Source organism: Schistocerca nitens, chromosome 4, assembly GCF_023898315.1.
Source record: "Schistocerca nitens isolate TAMUIC-IGC-003100 chromosome 4, iqSchNite1.1, whole genome shotgun sequence".
Classification (NCBI taxonomy): domain Eukaryota; kingdom Metazoa; phylum Arthropoda; class Insecta; order Orthoptera; family Acrididae; genus Schistocerca; species Schistocerca nitens.
In genome coordinates, this window is record NC_064617.1 from 944,181,788 (window position 1) to 944,203,657 (window position 21,870).

General features: G+C 44.6%; 1 protein-coding gene across 1 annotated transcript; it reads left to right on the forward strand.

Annotated features, from left to right (window-relative positions):
- The first annotated feature begins 1,009 nt into the window (after window positions 1-1,009).
- On the forward strand, window positions 1,010-18,563 carry LOC126252704 (cuticle protein 18.7-like). Its single transcript, XM_049953606.1, has 3 exons — window positions 1,010-1,053; window positions 7,038-7,292; window positions 18,558-18,563. The coding sequence occupies exons 1-3, from the start codon at window positions 1,042-1,044 to the stop codon at window positions 18,561-18,563; spliced, it is 273 nt and encodes a 90-aa protein (XP_049809563.1). The 5' UTR covers window positions 1,010-1,041.
- The last annotated feature ends 3,307 nt before the right edge of the window (window positions 18,564-21,870 follow it).

Genomic DNA, 21,870 nt, shown 5'->3' on the forward strand with positions numbered 1-21,870 from the left:
TAAAGTTGATCGTCGATAAATCAGATGCCAGACTGAGATTCATTGGAAGAATCATAAGGAAATGAAATCCGAAAACAAAGGAAGTAGGTTACGGTACGCTTGTTCGCCCACTGCTTGAATACTGCTCAGCAGTGTGGGCTCCGTACCAGATAGGGTTGATAGAAGAGATAGAGAAGATCCAACAGAGAGCAGCGCGCTTCGTTACAGGATCATTTAGTAATCGCGAAAGCGTTACGGAGATGATAGATAAACTCCAGTGGAAGACTCTGCAGGAGAGACGCTCAGTAGCTCGGTACGGGCTTTTGTTAAGGTTTCGAGAACATACCTTCACCGAAGAGTCAAGCGGTATATTGCTCCCTCCTACGTATATCTCGCGAAGAGACCATGAGGATAAAATCAGAGAGATTAGAGCCCACACAGAACCATACCGACAATTCTTCTTTCCACGTACAATACGAGACTGGAATAGAAGGGAGAACCGATAGAGGTACTCAGGGTACCCTCCGCCACACACCGTCAGGTGGCTTGCGGAGTATGGATGTAGATGTAGATGTAGATGTAGAAACCCGCACCACCATACTAGGCAAGGTCCTAGCGGAGGTGGTTTGCCATTGCCTTCCTCTGACCGTAATGGGGATGAATGATGATGATCAAGACGACACAACAACACCCAGTTAGAAAACAAAACTATTGTAAAAAATGAATAGTGTCTGTAACTCGAAACAAACTGAGAACGAAGATGGAGGCTAGACCGTCGTCTGGATGGCACCGCCCGGTATTCCCTGGAGCAGCAAGGCGAGAGGGGCCGCTCCAGCGCTCGAAATGCCAAGGCCAGCTCACTGAGTGACGCGCGGAGGGCGGGTACTCGCGCCCTGCCCAACACCTGAAGACCTGCGCCCACGATGAAGGCGTCATATTTCCCGATTCTCACTTTCCCGCGATGCACCCAACAGCGGCGCCCACTATAAATACGCCGCGCAGCGCCGGCTGAGGCACATTCGGTCGCCGATCGCAGCCTCCTCCGGAAGTCCAACAGCCACGATGCAAGTACTGGTGAGTATCGCTCCGGCCTCGACTAGCCAGGCTCTGCTCCAAGGGCGTGCCCTTCGTGCCTTGCGAATTATACTTTTACACAGATGCGCTGAACGACGACATTCTCATAGCAACCTGTTCTTTAACGTTTCTTTACTTTCTTCAAGAAAGATGCAAATAGCTGGCAAATCTCTCACACTGATGTTGTGCATATGCACAGTTTAGGTCAACACCTTACGCGATAACTCTCATTTTATTGGGCAATGCTGTTTTCGCGGTCACTTGCTACCCTCACTACATCATTTCCGCTACGCCCACATCTTGCGATTTTGTTTGTTAATTAGGACAAAAAAAATAAGGTTCAAATGGCTCTGAGCACTATGCGACCTAACTTCTGAGGTCATCAGTCGCCTAGAACTTAGAACTAATTAAACCTAACTAACCTAAGGACATCACACACATCCATGCCCGAGGCAGGATTCGAACCTGCGACCGTTGCGGTCGCTCGGTTCCAGACTGCAGCGCCTAGAACCGCACGGCCACTCCGGCCGGCTATTAGGACAACTACTTCACTATTTCCACTGTGGCAATCCATGCGTGCTATGGTACCCACAGTACAAATGAGTGTACGTAATGTGTGAGATTAATGTTCACAAAGACTAATTTCGATCCTTCAGTAATGATATACCAGTGCGCACTCACTAAAAACACTCTTTTCTTTCTGCGTCCTATCCTGACCATTTGATGAAGTAACAATAAACGTGAGCAAACGGGTGCCAAAACATCGTTAAGATATAACTACATAGATTTGGAGCTTAAATGTCACTCTACGTTGAAACTTCCTGGAAGATTAAAACTGTGTGCCGGACCGAGACTCGAACTCGGGACCTTTGCCTTTCGCGGGTAATGCAGCAGAGCACTTGCCCGCGAAAGGCAAAGGTCCCGATGTCTCCGCAATATCCTTTCTTGCAGGGGTGCTAGTTCAGCAGGGTTCGCAGGAGAGCGTCTGTAAAGTTTGGAAGGTAGGAGACGAGGTACGGGAGAAGTAAAACATTGAGGACGCAGCGTGAGTCGTGCTTGGGTAGCTCCGTTGGTAGAGCACTTGCCCGCGAAAGACAAAGGTCCCGAGTTCGAGTCTCGGTCCGGCACACAGTTTTAATCTGCTACGAAGTTTCATATCAGCGCACACTCTGCTGCAGAGTGAAAATCTCATTCCGTTACCCTACGTTATTTATTCTAGTCGAGTATTATTTTGAATGGAGAAAAAGGCCATCGTGTACCTTAAACTCTCCAAAGCCTAAAATGGTCCAATTTTTCAGTCCAACTCTATTATAATCCCTCACACATCCGTAGAACTTCAGGTAGGACTGTGGAGCACTAGCCAATACAGTGTTCGAAGCATTAATGGGAGTAAGGAAGCTTTCTCTAATCTCTAATTGTGGCCAGTTATCTTTGCCAAGAAGATACTGGATGACAGGACACCTGTAACAACATCAGGGAAAATCTTCCATGGTACTAGAGAGAGCTGTTGAAGATAAAATCAGTGTGGAAAGAAGGAGATTGTAATACACCCAGCCAATGATTGAGGTCATGAGCTGAAATCAGACGACTGATGACTAAAGTGAAAGAAAATTGAAAAAAAAAAAAAGTGGTCCAAGTCTGGCGAAGCGATGCTTATGAGGGCATGAAGCTAACATTTTTATCATTATTGCAGTTATAATACACACTGACTCATTTAGATGTACATCTATTTTATGTACATATATTTTACTGTTGGCCAACGCCCTTGCTGCAGTGGTAACACTGGTTCCCGTCAGACCGAAGTTAAGGGCTGTCAGGCTGGGCTGGCACTTGGATGGATGACCATCCGGTCTGCCGAGCGCTGTTGGCAATAGGGGTGCACTCAGCCCTTGTGAGTCAAACTGGGGAGCCACTTGATGGAGAAGTAGCGGCTCCGGTCTCGGAAACTGACATACGGCTGGGAGAGCAGTGTGCTGACCACATGACCCTCCATATCCGCATCCAGGGACGTCTGTGGGCTGAGGATGACACGGCGGCCGGTCGGTACCGTTGGGCCTTCGTGGCCTGTTCGGGAGGAGTTTAGTTTAGTTTAGTCATTTTACTGTTGCAGGTTCTCCTCCAAATCGAATGAGGTGGCGCAGTAGTTAGTGTTGTGCTACGCCCACTTGTCTAATATAGGGTGCCTAGGAAATCTGCTTTCTCGGATCGCAAGACAACAATTCAAGCAAATCGTGTTACTAGATTTTTATTACAGTAAGATAAATGACAATACTTAACTTTGAGAAACTTGCAGTGGGATGTCGCAAGCAAAGAGCAACATGAAACATAAGCCATCTCTTGAGTATACTCAATTTCCAACACAAGCGAAACAATACGCATGCTAAATCGCAACTCTAGCGTTCGTAGAACGGCTAGTCTTCAGCTGGGCCGTGGGCAGGCGCTGCGGCGTTTATTTCCTCTTCGTGTAGATGGCGCTACTGCCTCGTTGTCGGTCTAGCGTACTATTGGCTGACGTCGTCTCAGAGCCCTCTCTGCTCTAAAGCCGTCGGCACACGGACCCTGCTGTCGAACGTTAACGTTGAGCGTGCCACGTTCAACGTGCTGCTCAACGCTCGGGAACGATGCGACTTGTGCATACGGTACGTGGGCCCAACGTGGTATACGCGGTCACAACACACTCCAGCGGCAGTTGAGGGATGTTTCTAGTTCGTAAATTGTACTGTTTACTCAACGGGTGCGCGTAAAATTCCGACGTTAGCTCTATTAAAACGCACATTTCCTCCATCGTCCACGAAAAGTAAAGTACCATGTCCAATCAGTAAGGACACAGGCTTATAAAAGTTCCATTACAAACAGTGCGTTAAAAATCTGGAATACTGCTCCGCGTAAGATAAACATTATTGCATCATTCCCACATTTTAGTAAAACCCAAGGTCAGTCTTATTTGATTACTGTTCCTACCCAGCAGCAGAATCTTTGCAACATGTGAATTACGAAGCGTAAAAGAAAAAGGAGCAAAATATCTTTATACAAGTAGCGCAATTGTCCTGTAGATTAAGCCAATCGAACAAAGTCACCCCTCAAAAAAAGGTGAACTTATATTTACATAACATCAAATATTATAGCATATAATTATTTTAAACTAATAATAAAGTATCAGAACCTAGTAAAAACTCGAATTTTAGGAAAAGAAATTTGGAAAAGTTAAGACGCGAACCACCGCCCCTACAAACAACACAATGCATGACAGTCACACTATTCATTACCCTTTTTTTTAAAAAATCTCATTTTGCTCTATATTGGTCGATGCATTTTTTCGCGGCGGACGTCCGATGACAGCTGTTCAGGTTCCTTGTTGATCCTATCCCTCAGTTTTTTATTACAGAGAGGTTTTTTTTAATCTCATTTTGTTCGTTTTCGTTCGATTCATCTGTTCGGTGCGAACGTCGCAAGACACCCGTTTCAGTTCGTCGTTGATCCATTAACTCAGTTTTTATTATTACAGAGGACAGCTAACCCTCTGACCGAACACGCTGAGTTACCGTGCCGGCATCTGAGCTAGCATGCCAGCTGTGCTAAACCACCACCACACTGCCTGTTGCTAGTCATGTAATCTTTCTCCTTGCTGAAAACCTTAATCGTAGATATGTTACAATTGAAATTTAATTATAACCAATTGTACCAAGAAAAATGCGTTTTGGGTGGATCCTCAGCGTGTCGCTGCCTTCAAATAGCCCCCGCTCATAATACGGACGTTACAATAATTCTTTTGCCACGAATATGATGTTTCTCATTATTTTATTGGAACGAATCACACAGTTAACAACGAGTTTTCCAGTGATTCTCAAGTTGCTGGTGCTCAGAAACGGCATATATGCATATAGGCCTGAAATGAATGCCAATATGGCGCCTCACAACTCTGTACTGAAGGCAGATAGCGCGCTTGTGACGTAGGTGGCGTTGTGCTATCTCATTGGTCAACGCTCAGACACACGCTCAGAATATTTGACAATCCAGATATAGCTCTGCACGTTCGGAAAGACTCCCGAGCGTGCTATTCCACGCTATGACGTCAGAAACTCGGCATGCTCATTGCTCTACGTTCGGATGCATGATCCGTGTGCCGACAGCTTAACGTTCTTGCTCGTCGTGCCGGCGCTTGGCTTCACGCCGGAACAGTTAGCGCAATAGGCAGTCGGGAGGTCGGTGGTTCAGACCAGCGTCCGACCATTCAGATTTAGGTTTTATGTAATTTCCCCAAAATGCTCTCGACAGATGCTGGGATGGTTCCTTTGGAAGGGCAAGGCTGATTCCTTTCCCTGTTCTTGAAAAAATTCGCGTTTGTACTCTGTTTCTAATTACCTCGATATCGATGGGATGTAAAACCCTAATCTTCTTTACATCTTTTCCTCCAATTTCCTGGTACTCAATTCCCCTCAAGTTGAGTACGTGCACTGGTAAAAGTACAGTGTTCTCTTGGAGCAGTTGATGTTGCATTTCAAACTTGTAAGCTTATTTGTGTAGAGTTACCATCTACTCTACTGGCTATTAGAATTGCTACACCATGAAGATGACTTACTACAAACGCGAAATTTAACCGACAGGAAGAAGATGCTGTGATATGCAAATGATTAGCTTTTCAGAGCATTCACACAAGGTTGGCGCCGGTGGCGACACCTACAACGTGCTGACATGTGGAAAGTTTCCAACCGATTTCTCATACGCAAACAGCAGTTGCCCGGCGTTGCCTGGTGAAACGTTGTTGTGATGCCTCGTGTAAGGGTAAGAAATGCGTACCATCACGTTTCCGACTTTGATAAAGGTCGGATTGTAGCCTATCGCGATTGCGGTTTATCGTTTGGCGACATTGCTGCTCGCGTTGGTCGAGATCCAATGACTGTTAGCAGACTATGGAATCGGTGGGTTCAGGAGGGTAATACGGAACGCCGTGCTGGATCCCAACGGCCTCGTATCACTAGCAGTCGAGATGACAGGCATCTTATCCGCGTGGCTGTAACGGATCGTGCAGCCACGTCTCGATCCCTGATTCAACATATGGGGACGTTTGCGAGACAACAACCATCTGCACGAACAGTTCGACGACGTTTGCAGCAGCACGGACTATCAGCTCAGAGACCGTGGCTGCGGATACCCTTGACGCTGCATCACACACAGGAGCGCCTGCGATGGTGTACTCAACGACGAACCTGGGTGCACGAATGGGAAAACGTCACTTTTTCCGATGAATCCAGGTTCTGTTTACAGCATCATGATGGTCGCATCCGTGTTTGGCGACATCGCGGTGAACGCATATTGGAAGCGTGTATGCGTCATCGCCATACCGGCGTATCACCTGGCGTGATGGGATGGGGTGTCATTGGTTACACGTCTCGGTCCCCTCTTGTTCGCACTGAACAGTGGACGTTACATTTCAGATGTGTTACGACCCGTGGCTCTACCATTCATTCGATCCCTGCGAAACCATTTCAGCAGGATAATGCACGACCGCTTGTGGCAGGTCCTGTACGAACCATTCTGGATACGGAAAATGTTCGACTGCTGCCCTTGCCAGCACATTCTCCAGATGTCTCACCAACTGAAAACTTCTGGTCAATGGTGGCCGAGCAACTGGCTCGTCACAATACGCCAGTCACTACTCTTGATGAACTGTGGTATCGTGTTGAAGCTGCATGGGCAGCTGTACCTGTACACGCCACCCAAGCTCTGTTTGACTCAATGCCCAGTCGTATCAAGGCCGCTATTACGGCCAGAGGCGGTTGTTCTGGGTACTGATTTCTCAGGATCTATGCACCCAAATTGCGTGAAAATGTAATCCCATGTCAGTTCTAGTATAATATATTTGTCGAATGAATGCATGTTTATCATCTGTATTTCCTCTTGGTGTAGCAATTTTAATGGGCAGTAGTGTACTAGACACAAGTGTACCAGTCTGCACGCATTAGTCGATCAACTGTTGCCTGCAGACGGTGCTGAGCTGCCTGCTGGCTGCCGCCATGGCGAGGCCCGGCTTCCTGGGCGCCGCCCCCGGCTTCTTGGGCGCGGGCTACGCCGGACCTGCGGCCTACGGCGGCTACGCGGGCGCCCACCACTTCGCGCCGGCCAACATCGTGATCGGACCCGGCGGCGTGCCTTTCGACACCCCCGAGGTGGCGGCCGCGCGCAAGGCGCACCTCACCTACGTGGCCGAGACGCGCGCCCGCGACGCCGCCGTCAACGCCGCCGACGCCGCCAGCGGCGCCGCCGCCGCCGGCTACGCGGGGGCCGGAGCGTACGGTCCCGCCGGCCTGGGCTACGCGGGGGCCGGGCTGGCCGCCCCCAGCATCCTGGCGCTCAAGGCCGGACACCACCTGGGCTGACCCTCAGCCTTGCTGACCCTCCGAGACTGACCGACGGACGCGTGTAGCTATTTATGAAACACACCTCATATGTATTTGTACAAAGTTATTTATAAATAAACGTAGTTTTTGCAAATGAACACAGTCTTGTTTTCTCCAATAACAGAACTTATTCAAGATACACCTGTTCACATCTAATTCAGCTTCTTGTGTATGTGACTGCTGAACATATGACGACATATCTCCATCGGTAAATGTAAAGTTCCTTCGCTGATAAAAGAGACGTTCTCGTCTTCTCAGTCTCATATCGACGAGAAGTAGCTTGAAGTAGCGTCTTCTTGAATGAGATTTTCACTCTGCATCGGAGTGTGCGCTGATATGAAACTTCCTGGCAGATTAACCCTAGGACGCCTAAGGGGGTTTCATTGAACCCACAGTTTTTTTATGTCCCCTGCTTTTGCCCAACTAACTTTCATACTACATATTCCCTTTGAGTTATTGTTTGTTGGCTATTTTATGAAATGTTAGTGTCAATATATTTTATAGAAAATTCCTGTTTTGAAAGAAAAAATAAATAAACTTATTATGGGTCCAACAAACCCCGCCCCCTTCTTAGGCTTCCATGCTATAGAAAATTTCCCTTAGTAGGATTTCGTATTTCTCATCTCTGCAACAATGCAAGTTGGTTTCTTGTTGGTTGGTATTGTTGATATTCACAACAATTGGTTTACTTTCAGAGGAAGTGATTGTTGATGTCTGTCAGCTGTTATTTATCTTGTAAACTTGCAGTGAGTTAGTGCAGTTTCCAACACATAGGCCTCCAGTAAAATCTTACTGATGTTGTCAACAATGCACCAAGATAAAGTCACTGTTGGAGGAAAGAAGAATAAAACCGAGATAAATGCATATTATAATTCCACTAAAGGTGGAATTGATACCATTGATCAAATGGCGCGTATGTACACCTGCAAGAGGGGAACAAAGGGATGACCTCTATCTGTATTTTACTCTCTCATCGATATTTGTGCTATCGGTGCAACCACCATATTCATTCAGCAACAGCCAAGATGGAATGGAAAGAAACACAGTAAACGGAAACTTTATCTTCTGCAAGCTGGGATGGATCTAGTGAAATTTCAGGTGGAAGAAAGAAGTGCCAGTGCAAGAGGGTTATCTAACCAAATTGTTCAATCAGTGGAGACTATTCTACAAAAGAAAATCAAAGAAGTGACAACAGAAGCACGTCAGCCTCCTGCACGGAAAGGTCGGTGCCATATTTGTGTAAGAAAAGCTAAAACAAAGAAGCAGAAGTTCAACAATCTAAGAAAACCAAAATAGTATTGTGTACAGTCTCATAAACATGTGTCAAACACACATTCAGAAAAAATTGTGAAGTGTGTCTCTTGCCTTGACGTTAAGGACTCAGAGTAGTCTATTGTATATGAACACATCCGTATTTTGTTTTGCAACATGTCAATTTTTTATTCACTCAATCCAATATTTATAACAATTAACAACATTTATAAACCGATGCCTTAGTTAAAATACATAAACCATTTTGAAAGTTGTATATTTCGTCAGTAAACTTATTTAATACCTGTGGGCTCGCCGAACTCCCCCGTTAGGCATCCAAGTTAGAAAAAAAGGCTTGAACGTCTTAGGGTTAAAACTGTGTGCCGGGCCAAGTCTCGAACTCGGGGTCGTGAGTCGTGCTTGGGTAGCTCAGTTGGTAGAGGACTTTCCTGCGAAAGGCAAAGGTCCCGAGTTCGAGTCTCGGTCCGGCACACAGTTTTGATCTGCCAGGAAGTTTCATACTAGCGTCTTCTTTTTTGCATCCCCGACATCGATGACTGGAGAGTGCTCCGCTTGGTTCTCACTCAGCAGTTACATAGAGGATGAAGTTAGGATGATTTAACACCGTGAAGTCCCTTAATCCTAATGAAGAAGTGACCAATATTAACACTGCCAGAAGAAGAAACAGAACAAACAAGAAGAGTTTTCCAATTCATTCGCGACTCACTATAGTCGACATAATCGTCTTGACAGATTCAGCAACTGTTTAGATAATGAAGATAATTGTCATTTATCGTTTCATTTCAATAGCACATTTTTAATTGGATCACATGTTTCGATCACTCTGAATCATCTTCAGATCTAACTACTCGCGTCAGCAACTCGTCTTGTCTTGAACCACATATCAAAGTAGAGAGACATGCAGTGCTCTGATATTTGGCTTTGAGTAGACACTACGGGTTGTTGAGGTGGCTACTTAGACCTTAAGATGATCCAGGGTGATCCTAACATGTAATCTAATTAAAAATGTGCAGCTAAGAGGGTAAATGAATGAGAATCTTTTTAATTATTAAAAATGTTATAAAAACTATACATATGGAATGAATGGTATGATTATATCTGCTGGAACATCCATATTGGTACGCAGTGCAGCCTCCAGAGGTGGCAAATGCGGTCACTGTCTCTGGCATGCAGTCGATCATAAAGGGGATGAATACTGTCTCGGGATATGTTATTCCATACCTGGTCGACTTGTTCCCATAACATCGTACGGGTTATGGGTGAATGAATCGTACGAGTCACATGGGGTATCATATCCCATACATGTCCGAATGGAGAAGTCCAACGTTCATCATGGCCACGGAAGTCGCTACACGTCTTGCAGAGCAAGTTGAGTTTAATCGGCTGTGTGTGGGTGAGTATTATCCGGCTGGAACAGCACATCACGTTTATGCTGCAAGAATCGCACAGTAAGTAGTCAATCAGCACTGAACATGCATCGAAACCTAGGGCGTTCTCTCCACAAACATCAAAGATGAACGAGAGTTGTAGCTTGTTTTATCTCAGACCTTAAACGCTTAGGGTGGGACCAGTGAATTGTTCGAGCCGGCGTTCGCCATGCAGACAAGGTCTGATTTAGTCGCTGGAGTCGACAGAGTGTCATTTCATTCTCCAGATATATTTCTGACGGCACCAGACAAGCCGTTCACGTTTTGAATTTAAGATGAGCCAGAGATGTGTCTACCGATCTACAGTGTATGCGTGAACGACCGTAACTTGCACACAGGCAGCATCTGCTTCAATCGCTGGAGACCACGGCGTGTCATTTCACCCTCCAGATTAATCGCTGACGTCACCAGACGAGCTGATCATGTTGTGTTGTGAATGGAAGGTGAGCTAGAGGCGTGTGTGCCCGTAGTCTCACTACTGGTAACGAGTTCGCAACAGTTCGTGTTGACACTTATGAAGTCACATTTATTCTTATGTATGCTATAGTCCGCCCCTGATAGCTGAGTGGTCAGCGCGACGGAATGTAATACCTAACGGCCCGGGTTCGATTCCCGGATGGGTCGGAGATTTTTTTCGCTCAGGAACTGGGTATTGTGTCGTCCTTATCATTTCGTCCCCAACCACACGCAAGTCGCCGAAGTGGCGTCAACTCGAAAGACTTGCACCAGGCGAGCGGTCTACCCGACGGGAGGCCCTAGCCACACGGCATTTCCATTATCTATGCTGTAGAAGCCGTAAGATCTGCCACTGCTTCACTTGCAATAGGCCAGCCTCGGCGGGCATCTATGCTGTGTGGACGACCACAATCTCGTCTACGAATGTAAGAATCCTCACGTAGCCAGTGTTGCCATCATCGCTGCACAACTGTAGTGATACATCCAAGTTGTGTGGTAAGTCTCCTACCAACGTGACACTCGGAAAGCCACAGTGCAACGTCTCTCAAGCTCGTTGACTACACTACAACATGATGCCTACTTGCTCCCTATGTCTACCCCATGCTGATCCGTATGACCACAGGTACGGTAAGGCCGGTATTACACTATCAAATTTCTTTGTCAAAGATTTGATCAAAGATGTGATCCAATATTCCGTCCAATATATTTGACAAAGATCTTTGACGTAGCGCTAGAAGGGGTATTACACTGTCAAGATGGCTGACAACAACTTCTTATTAACCGCAGCAGTTGTACGTACCCCAATTGCATTGTGTGCACATGCGGAAAAGAAGTGGGGGGAAAATGGAACCATACATACGAGGCTGACAGTTTTAAAAGTCTTGGGATTACAACTTGATAATAAATTCAGTTGGTAGGAGCACACCACAGAACTGCAGAAAGGCCTTAACAAATCTGTATTTGCAATTCGAGTGTTAGCAGACATAGGCAACATAAAAATGAAGAAGCTTGCATACTTTGCCTACTTTCATTCCATAATGTCATATAGGATAATATTTTGGGGTAAATCTTGAAGTCAAACATAAGTTTTCAGAGTCCAAAAGCGTGTAATACGTATTATTTGTGGAGTAAATTCACGGACGTCCTACAGAAACCTCTTCAAAGAACTGGATATACTAATTACTGCATCTCAGTATATTTACTTCTTAATGAAATTTGTCGTAAATAATATATCTCTTTTTCCAACAAACAACTCAGTTCATACATACAATACCAGGAACAAAAATGATCTGCACAAGGACTTAAAAGCACTTACTATAGTACAAAAAGGGGTCCACTACTCAGGAACACTCATCTTCAATAATTTGCCAGGAAACATAAAAAATTCAGTTAGAAATAAAGATCAGTTTCAAAGGAGCCTGAAAAACTTACTACTGGCCAACTCCTTCTACTCCATTGGCGAAATTTTTAATAGAAACAAATGGTGTATTGTATTTATTCATACTATTAGTATTGTTATTTCAGCTTAAAAAAAATCGACATGTTCCACATCCACGAGGATCTCCTCAGCACGGATCTATGGAACGAAAAACTAATCTAATCTGGGTGAAGCCGTGGGTTTTACGACTACACGATAAAAGCATTCAACAAAACTTGTTACGTGAGCTTACAGTGGAAGACGTCATGTCGTACATCAATTACTTAAGAATGGATGGGCATACATTTCTGTATGTGCTCAGTGAAGTGTATCCTCATATCACAAAGCACAATATTCACTTAAGAACTGCTACATCTTCAGAAGATAGGCTCACTGTAACACTCCGATTCCTTGCTACAGGAAAGGGTTATGTTAGGTTAGGTTAGGTTAGGTCAGGTCAGGTCTCCAATCTTCTTAATCTATTTTTGTATTCAGGGTGCCTCACGTTGTAAAGCGTCTCATCAGCTTCAGACATCTTTATTAATTTTGTAGTTGTCGGCACACACCAATTGTATTTACCGGCAATGGTTATAAAAACACTACAGACGACAGAACGCTGCAGCGATGCTAGCGCTCCATGTGGTAACATGTCACATTGCAGTGAACAGAAGACAAGCGGTTTCTTTGATCAAATATACAGCGAGGCCCTAGATTTGATCAAATATTGGACGACATTTGACAAAGTCCCTATTACACTATCAAATACCTTTGACAAAGATATTGGACAAAGAAATTTGATAGTGTAATACCGGCCTAACACACATGGCGTTCTGGTAGCTATGTCACTATCCCATCTCCTCGTGGACGACGTTAAAACCGTTATCAGTATATCTGTCACTCTCCAGGTAGTATACTGTGTCATCGAATCAAAATCTACACCGTATTTCCAGGTATTTTTTCCTTTCTATCAGCGTACTGGTCCTGTGGATAAGCAGCTTATCAGAAAGTATCTGATTAAATTCCCACCTACTCACCTCAGATTAAAAAGTCTGGTAAGAGCATAATTTATGAATAGAACACAAAGAGCTTCCATGACTAAATAAGCAGTAGCATTAACAAGAAATCTTCCAGGCAGGCATCAAATCGGATTGACTGATTCATGTTGTGACCCACACTACAGTATTATTTCCATGCATAATAATAAAACATTATCAATAACTGTGAAAGATCTACTGATTGTAGACTCAACATAGACAATTGCAGAACAGATAGGTATAAACATATTACACAGTGAAGAGCCAGAGAAAATGGTACACCCGCCCAGTAGCGTGTGGGGAGCCCGTGAGCACGCAGAAGTGCCGCAACACGATGTAGCATGGACTCGACTAATGTCTGAAGTCGTGCTGGAGTGAACTGACACCATGAATCCGCTAGGGCTGTCCATAAATTCGTAAGAGTACGACGGGGTGGAGATCTCTCCTGAACAGCACCTTTCAAGGCATCACAGATATACTCAATAATGTTCATGTCTGAGGAGTTTAGTTGCCAGCGGAAGTGTTTAAGCTCAAAATGTTCCTGTAGCCACTCTGTAGCAATTCTAGATTTGTGGAGTGCGGCATTGTCCTGCTGGAATTTCCCAAGTCCGTCGGAATGCACAATGGACATAAATGGATACCGGTGATCAGACAGGATGCTCACCTACGTGCCGTCGTATCTACACGTATCAGGGGTCCCATATCACTCCAGCTGCACACGTCCCACATCATTACAGAGCCTCCACCAGCTTTAACAGTCCCCTGCTGAATTGCAGGTACCATGAATTCATGAGGTTGTCTCCATACTCGTATGACCAGGCAAAATGTTTCTCATCATCAACAGTTCGGTGTCGGTGTTGATAGACCCAGACGAGGCATAAAGCCTTGTGTCGTGCCGTCATTTTGCTATCAAAAGTTTGAAATTTTCATCAGTTTGCATATTTGCAGTCCAACAAATATATACTTCAGCTTTGCTTCACTCAATTCAGGAAGCTTTTCTTCCAAATGACTGAAGGCCCACAAGTAAAAGTAGCTGAAAAACTCAAAAATTGTATGTGTTGGGACATAGTAAAGGTAGATACGGGCTATATACACAGAAGTAGGAACTAATTGATATATCACATGCCAGAAGCAAAATGGCTGATGAGTAGTGTTATTTTGTTGAATACTGTATGTACCAACTTGAATTACGTTAGGTATATGGGACAGAAAATCTATAATATACCAAGTCATAAATAAGATAGTCAGTGAACTGTAACTCATTATCATTCATATGGCTCATCATGTGACACAGTTAGGCAATTAACACACTTAATCACATTTGTCAAATTGATTGCTATTCTGCGTTCATGTTCTCAGCGAATCATTTCATTAACTTAGGTTCCCATGGATTATTATTACTTACGTTATTGTTTAATTAATTACTTAAATAAACATATTGTTAATATTTGCGACTGTTATCCTGAGCTTCTTTTTAATTATATTTGATTATGTAGATAAGAAATTCTATCTTTTGCCGCTGAATGTTTTTTTACATGTCTCAAACAAGTTTCGTCGATTAATGCTAGTAATCTTCAGGGCTCTACACAATGTACAAGAAAATTATTTAATTGTAACACATATCTTAATAAGAGATCTGTAACGAATTCTGTTAGCTCCTTCAAATTAAATATTTGCAACTATATCCTTGAATTTTCAGATTTACCTCCATTTTTATCTTCTTTTAATTTATCCGACGGTTCTTCTGTATGCATTAATTGCATATAGTACACTTAGATTCCAATCGATAAGTCACATTCAAAAATTGCATTTAACCTTTACCGCAGTGGACCGCACATGTTGCTCACATACTGATTAAGGGCTGATTGGGGAGTCACTGGAGCTGTTGAGGTTGAGAGCAAAGTAGGGTGTTGGGGTGAGGATAGAGGGAGGGTAGGTGTTGCAGGAGTGTGTGTGTGTGTGTGTGTGTGTGTGTGTGTGTGTGTGTGTGTGTGTGTGTGTGCCACGCGGGATTAGCCGAGCGGCTTAGGGCGCTGCGGTCATGGACTTTGCTGCTGGTCCCGGCGGAGGTTCGAGTCCTCCCTCGGGCATGGGTGTGTGTGTTTGTCCTTAGGGTAATTTAGGTTAAGTAATGTGTAAGCTTAGGGAGTGATGACCTTAGCACTTAAGTCCCATAAGATTTCACACACATTTTGTGTGTGTGTGTGTGTGCGCGATTTTTTACATTTATGGTAAGCTGCCAACTGGTTTGAATTTTGTTTTCCTGTTATTCCTATTTTGGTCATTCGCCGTATTTCACAACTTCTTTTTGGAGTTCTATACGAAATATTCTTGATATAGGGAGAACATTTTCGAACTTGTGTTGTTATGGCACAAGAGTGTCATGTGCTTGTATCCCAGTGTAGAAGTGGTTTTTCTCTTATGTGTTCTGCATATGTGGAATGCTTACATACAGTCTACAATACCATTATATGTACAGCTCCTGAATGACGATATACAAGAAATTAAATCACCTACACTCTCAAACTATGGAACACATCTAGGGAAAAAGAAGTATCAAGAAGAACTAAACATAGCAGGAAATAATGGATACAACTGCAAGGCAGTACAGAAACTAAACGACACCACTGAAAGGAAAATACAAACGGAAGACAGCAAAATTATAAACTACACATATATATCCACACATATCGGTAACACACACTTCACGCTCTCCCCACGAAACGTATCCCTCAACACAAACACAAAATGGCATACAACTCATATACAAGAATAGTAACATCTTCAATAAACAAAAACGTAATATTTCCTTGAATAACAAAAAACAGCTGCAGAAGGGAAATATCAATAGAATAGTTCAGGAACATAATATGAATTAATATGTAATAACTGCAGCTCTAAATCTATTTCGATCTTTTTTATTTGGTGCAAAGAACATATAAGGGCACCGAAGAGTGAATGTGCCCACTCCACATATCCAGAACATCTTATGAAGAAACTCACCTTGTACGGTGTCAACTCCGCTTTTATATACCCCTGCAGGTGTCAGAATGTTCTGTATTGGCTGTACTGACCGATGGTTAAATCGCTTCCTATGGACTCATATGTTTTAATTTAACCGTAGCGCAACAGACAGGAAAAAGATGGCTATACAAACATAAAACAATGGATGTCCAAACTCACAACATGTATTAAAAATGGGATCAACTAACTTTGGAATGAAATAATGGTCGAGACTAAAACCAATTTATGTAGTTCTTTGCTAACAACATACATGAACAAGAATTAATCACAAAATCGTTTCGAGCTTTAAAAATATAAAGAATACGAACAGTTGTCATCCACCACTTAAATAACCTGGCAAAGACTGGATAGGAGTTAGGTGAATTGGAAGACCGGCATCTGACAAATTCGCGGTGGGCACATAATGATTGCCTGAAGGCACCTTAAAACGGAAGACTTCAACAAGCAAACAATATCACTGGTCGAGCCCTAAGAATGAGTCCTCACTCACTCAAGAAAAGTAGGAGATTCTCTAAACCTATTTGACCCCAACAACGCACGTACAAACGACCATCGCCTCGTAATAAGAAATTCAACGGACGGAATCGTTTAAAACTACTTCAGTAAAACTAGAGCGCAGGATCTCTCACAAAACGATAAGAAATCTTGGTCATATGTTAAAGCTGGCTGTATCGAAAAAATTAGTACATAAAAAACTCATGAATATCAAAGACGGCAAAGTAAATGTAAAATCAGAATACTGAATTCTGTTTCCAGCTATTTCCACAGAAACCGAAGTGTAACCTAGCCGCTTTTTTCTTTCCATGTCATCTCATAGCTCTGACTTAAGTTTTAATTTTTGCTCCATCCCTGCCATTCTTACTGATAGTACCAATTTCATTTCCTCTACGTCTTTACGTCAAAAATGTAGATTTACTGTATATAAAGTTTATTATTAGTAGGTTACTATTATAATTGCTAGTACGATTATTACTGGGATATTTAGCGTTACTGGAACATCTAATTAGACATAAGAGTTTAAAGAAAATACCTCATTAGATGTAGAACAGAACCTGAAGACGGTAATAGTGTCGTGTAAAATAAATACATAACTAGAAAGTTATGTGCCATATACTGAAATACACGAGAGCGGTTCGGGAAGTTGAGCACGAATTTCCGAAAGTATTTCTTGAACGACAGGTATTAACCAGAAGCACTTTAGGAAAGAGCAGAACAACAAAATTTGCCTCGCCTTACTGAGATTTTAGTAGTCAACCTGCTGAAGATCTATCTTCTGCTTAGTTCTGGTCACACACAGTAGGTTACTTTCGTAAAAGCACACCAAAACAGCACAAAACGAAGTAAAATAAGCCTTTTTGCGTCACCCAAAAACAGTTTTAAGTATTTGGTCCTCCTGTTGTTCGATTTTTAACTTCGCACTTTCTCTGGTGCCTTGATGCACAGAGGCCGATGACCGCAGCAGTCTGGTCCCTTTAATCCTACAAACCAACCAACCAACCTTGATGCACGCCGGCCGGAGTGGCCGAGGGGTTCCAGGCGCTACAGTCTGGAACTGCGCGACCGCTACATTCGCAGGTTCGAATCCTGCCTCGGGCATGGATGTGTGTGATGTCCTTAGGTTGGTTAGGTTTAAGTAGTTCTAAGTCCTAGGGGACTGATGACCTCAGACGTTGAGTCCCATAGTGCTCAGAGCCATTTGAACCTTTTGAACCTTGATGCTCGTCTGAATACACAGAAATTGTGGGTAATGTTCAGAAAAACGGCATAGAAAAAAGGGAAACTGTACCGGAATTGTTTATATTCCGAGATGTCATTCGTATCAGTAAGATTTTACGCGTGAAATTAACGTATTCAACATATACGTTACGTGTTTTCACGTCATAATTAACTGAAATTATACAGCTCCCTCCGGAAATTCAGTACATTAAGAAACAATAACTTCCCTAATATTCACTTGTAAAGAGTAGTTAAATTGCAGTGGATAAGAAATGTAATTATTCAACAGTAATCTTTACTTCAATACAGCAGAAGAAAACATAACAGAACTCTCTGTTAATGAACTATGTATTTAAAGAAGTTTAACCTTTTTTCAAATTTATAATATTTTTCACCACAAAAGTTTTTCTCCTCTAGCAGATTTATATGATTTATTTAGAAATATTTTAAATAGAGAACTCACCACGATTTTAGCACAACTGTTGATATTGTATTTATATTGGGCTTTTTCTATTTTGAAATCAAATTTGAAAAATACTCTTAAGAACACTCATTCCTTAACGTAGGCTGTCTGAGTAACAAAGCCTAACAGTGTGCACGGATAAACCAAAACATTATGACCACCTTCTTAACAGCAAGTTCGTCCACATGTGGGAGGTAATACAGTAGCAAATCCAGTGGCATGAATTCGAAAATTCATTGGTAGGTTAGTAGAGAATTGCGGCTCAGAATGTCTAGCAGAGGTAATGCATGCCCGCAGATTTGATGACTGAGACTTAACGTGACATCACTATCATGTTTCTCAAACCAGTGTACCTCTATTATGGGCTTGTGATAGTTATCCTGCTGGAAGGTACAGTCGTCGTGGAAGATGCAGTCTTTGGGGATGATGCAGTCGTCAGGGAAGATACATTCGAGAGGGAAGATGCAGTCATTGGAGAAGATGCAGAAGTTGGGGAAGATGCAGTCGTCAGGGAAAATGCAGTCGTCAGGAAAGATGCAGAAGGTGGTTAAGATGTTGTCTTTGTGGAAGATGCAGTTGTTGGGGAAGATGCAGAAGCTGGGGAAGATGCAGTCATCAGGGAAGGTACAGTCGTCACGGAAGATCCAGTCGTTAGGGAAGATGCAGTCGTCAGGGAAGATGCAGCTGTCAGGGAAAATACAGCCGTCAGGGAAAATGCAGCTGTTGGGGAAGATGCAGCTGTCAAGGCAGATGCAGTTGTCAGGGAAGATGCAGTCGTCGAGGAAGGTGCAGTCGTCGGGAACGCTGCAGTGGTCGGGGAAGATGCAGTCGTTGGCGAAGATGCAGTCGTCAGGGAAAATGCAGTCGTCAGGAAAGATGCAGAAGGTGGTTAAGATGTTGTCTTTTGGGGAAGATGCAGTTGTTGGGGAAGATGCAGAAGCTGGGTAAGATGCAGTCATCAGGGAAGGTACAGTCGTCACGGAAGATCCAGTCGTTAGGGAAGATGCAGTCGTCAGGGAAGATGCAGCTGACAGGGAAAATACAGCCATCAGGGAAAATGCAGCTGTTGGGAAACATGCAGCTGTCAAGGCAGATGCAGTCGTCAGGGAAGATGCAGTCGTCGAGGAAGGTGCAGTCGTCGGGAAAGCTGCAGTGGTCGGGGAAGATGCAGTCGTTGGCGAAGATGCAGTCGTCAGGGAAAATGCAGTCGTCAGGAATGATGCAGAAGGTGGTTAAGATGTTGCCTTTGGGGAAGATGCAGTTGTTGGGGAAGATGCAGAAGCAGGGGAAGATGCAGTCATCAGGGAAGGTACAGTCGTCACGGAAGATCCAGTCGTTAGGGAAGATGCAGTCGTCAGGGAAGATGCAGCTGTCAGGGAAAATACAGCCGTCAGGGAAAATGCAGCTGTTGGGGAAGATGCAACTGTCAAGGCAGATGCAGTTGTCAGGGAAGATGCAGTCGTCGAGGAAGGTGCAGTCGTCGGGAAAGCTGCAGTGGTCGGGGAAGATGCAGTCGTTGGCGAAGATGCAGTCGTCAGGGAAAATGCAGTCGTCAGGAAAGATGCAGAAGGTGGTTAAGATGTTGTCTTTTGGGGAAGATGCAGTTGTTGGGGAAGATGCAGAAGCTGGGGAAGATGCAGTCATCAGGGAAGGTACAGTCGTCACGGAAGATCCAGTCGTTAGGGAAGATGCAGTCGTCAGGGAAGACGCAGCTGTCAGGGAAAATACAGCCGTCAGGGAAAATGCAGCTGTTGGGGAAGATGCAGCTGTCAAGGCAGATGCAGTCGTCAGGGAAGATGCAGTCGTCGAGGAAGGTGCAGTCGTCGGGAAAACTGCAGTGGTCGGGGAAGGAGCAGTCGTTGGCGAAGATGCAGTCGTCAGGGAAAATGCAGTCGTCCGGAAAGATGCAGAATGTGGTTAAGATGTTGCCTTTGGGGAAGATGCAGTTGTTGTGGAAGATGCATTAGCTGGGTAAGATGCAGTCATCAGGAAAGGTACAGTCGTCACGGAAGATCCAGTCGTTAGGGAAGATGCAATCGTCAGGGAAGATGCAGCTGTCAGGGAAAATACAGCCATCAGGGAAAATGCAGCTGTGGGGGAAGATGCAGCTGTCAAGGCAGATGCAGTTGTCAGGGAAAATGCAGTCGTCGAGGAAGGTGCAGTCGTCGGGAAAGCTGCAGTGGTCGGGGAAGATGCAGTCGTTGGTGAAGATGCAGTCGTCAGGGAAAATGCAGTCGTCAGGAAAGATGCAGAAGGTGGTTAAGATGTTGTCTTTTGGGGAAGATGCAGTTGTTGGGGAAGATGCAGAAGCTGGGGAAGATGCAGTCATCAGGGAAGGTACAGTCGTCACGGAAGATCCAGTCGTTAGGGAAGATGCAGTCGTCAGGGAAGATGCAGCTGTCAGGGAAAATACAGCCGTCAGGGAAAATGCAGCTGTTGGGGAAGATGCAGCTGTCAAGGCAGATGCAGTCGTCAGGGAAGATGCAGTCGTCGAGGAAGGTGCAGTCGTCGGGAAAGCTGCAGTGGTCGGGGAAGGAGCAGTCGTTGGCGAAGATGCAGTCGTCAGGGAAAATGCAGTCGTCCGGAAAGATGCAGAATGTGGTTAAGATGTTGCCTTTGGGGAAGATGCAGTTGTTGGGGAAGATGCAGAAGCTGGGGAAGATGCAGTCATCAGGGAAGGTACAGTCGTCACGGAAGATCCAGTCATTAGGGAAGATGCAGTCGTCAGGGAAGATGCAGCTGTCAGGGAAAATACAGCCGTCAGGGAAAATGCAGCTGTTGGGGAAGATGCAGCTGTCAAGGCAGATGCAGTTGTCAGGGAAGATGCAGTCGTCGAGGAAGGTGCAGTCGTCGGGAAAGCTGCAGTGGTCGGGGAAGATGCAGTCGTTGGTGAAGATGCAGTCGTCAGGGAAAATGCAGCCGTCAGGAAAGATGCAGAAGGTGGTTACGATGTTGTCTTTGGGTAAGATGCAGTTGTTGGGGAAGATGCAGAAGCTGGGTAAGATGCAGTCATCAGGGAAGGTACAGTCGTCACGGAAGATCCAGTCGTTAGGGAAGATGCAGTCTTCAGGGAAGATGCAGCTGTCAGGGAAAATACAGCCGTCAGGGAAAATGCAGCTGTTGGGGAAGATGCAGCTGTCAAGGCAGATGCAGTCGTCAGGGAAGATGCAGTCGTCGAGGAAGGTGCAGTCGTCCGGAAAGCTGCAGTGGTCGGGGAAGGTGCAGTCGTTGGTGAAGATGCAGTCGTCAGGGAAAATGCAGTCGTCAGGAAAGATGCAGAATGTGGTTAAGATGTTGCCTTTGGGGAAGATGCAGTTGTTGGGGAAGATGCAGAAGCTGGGTAAGGTGTAGACATCAGGGAAGGTACAGTCGTCACGGAAGATCCAGTCGTCGGGGAAGATGCAGTCGTCATGGAAGGTGCAGTCGTCAGGGACGATACAATCGTCGGGGAATATGCAATAATCGTGGATGAGATCATCCATTAAGGGATGCAGGTAGTCCAAATAAAGTTCACGTAGTCCACAGCTTTCAGACGGACTTAAATTGCTACAACATCTCCCGTGTAAGCACTGATGAATGTCACCCACAGCATAAAACTGCCCCCTACGGC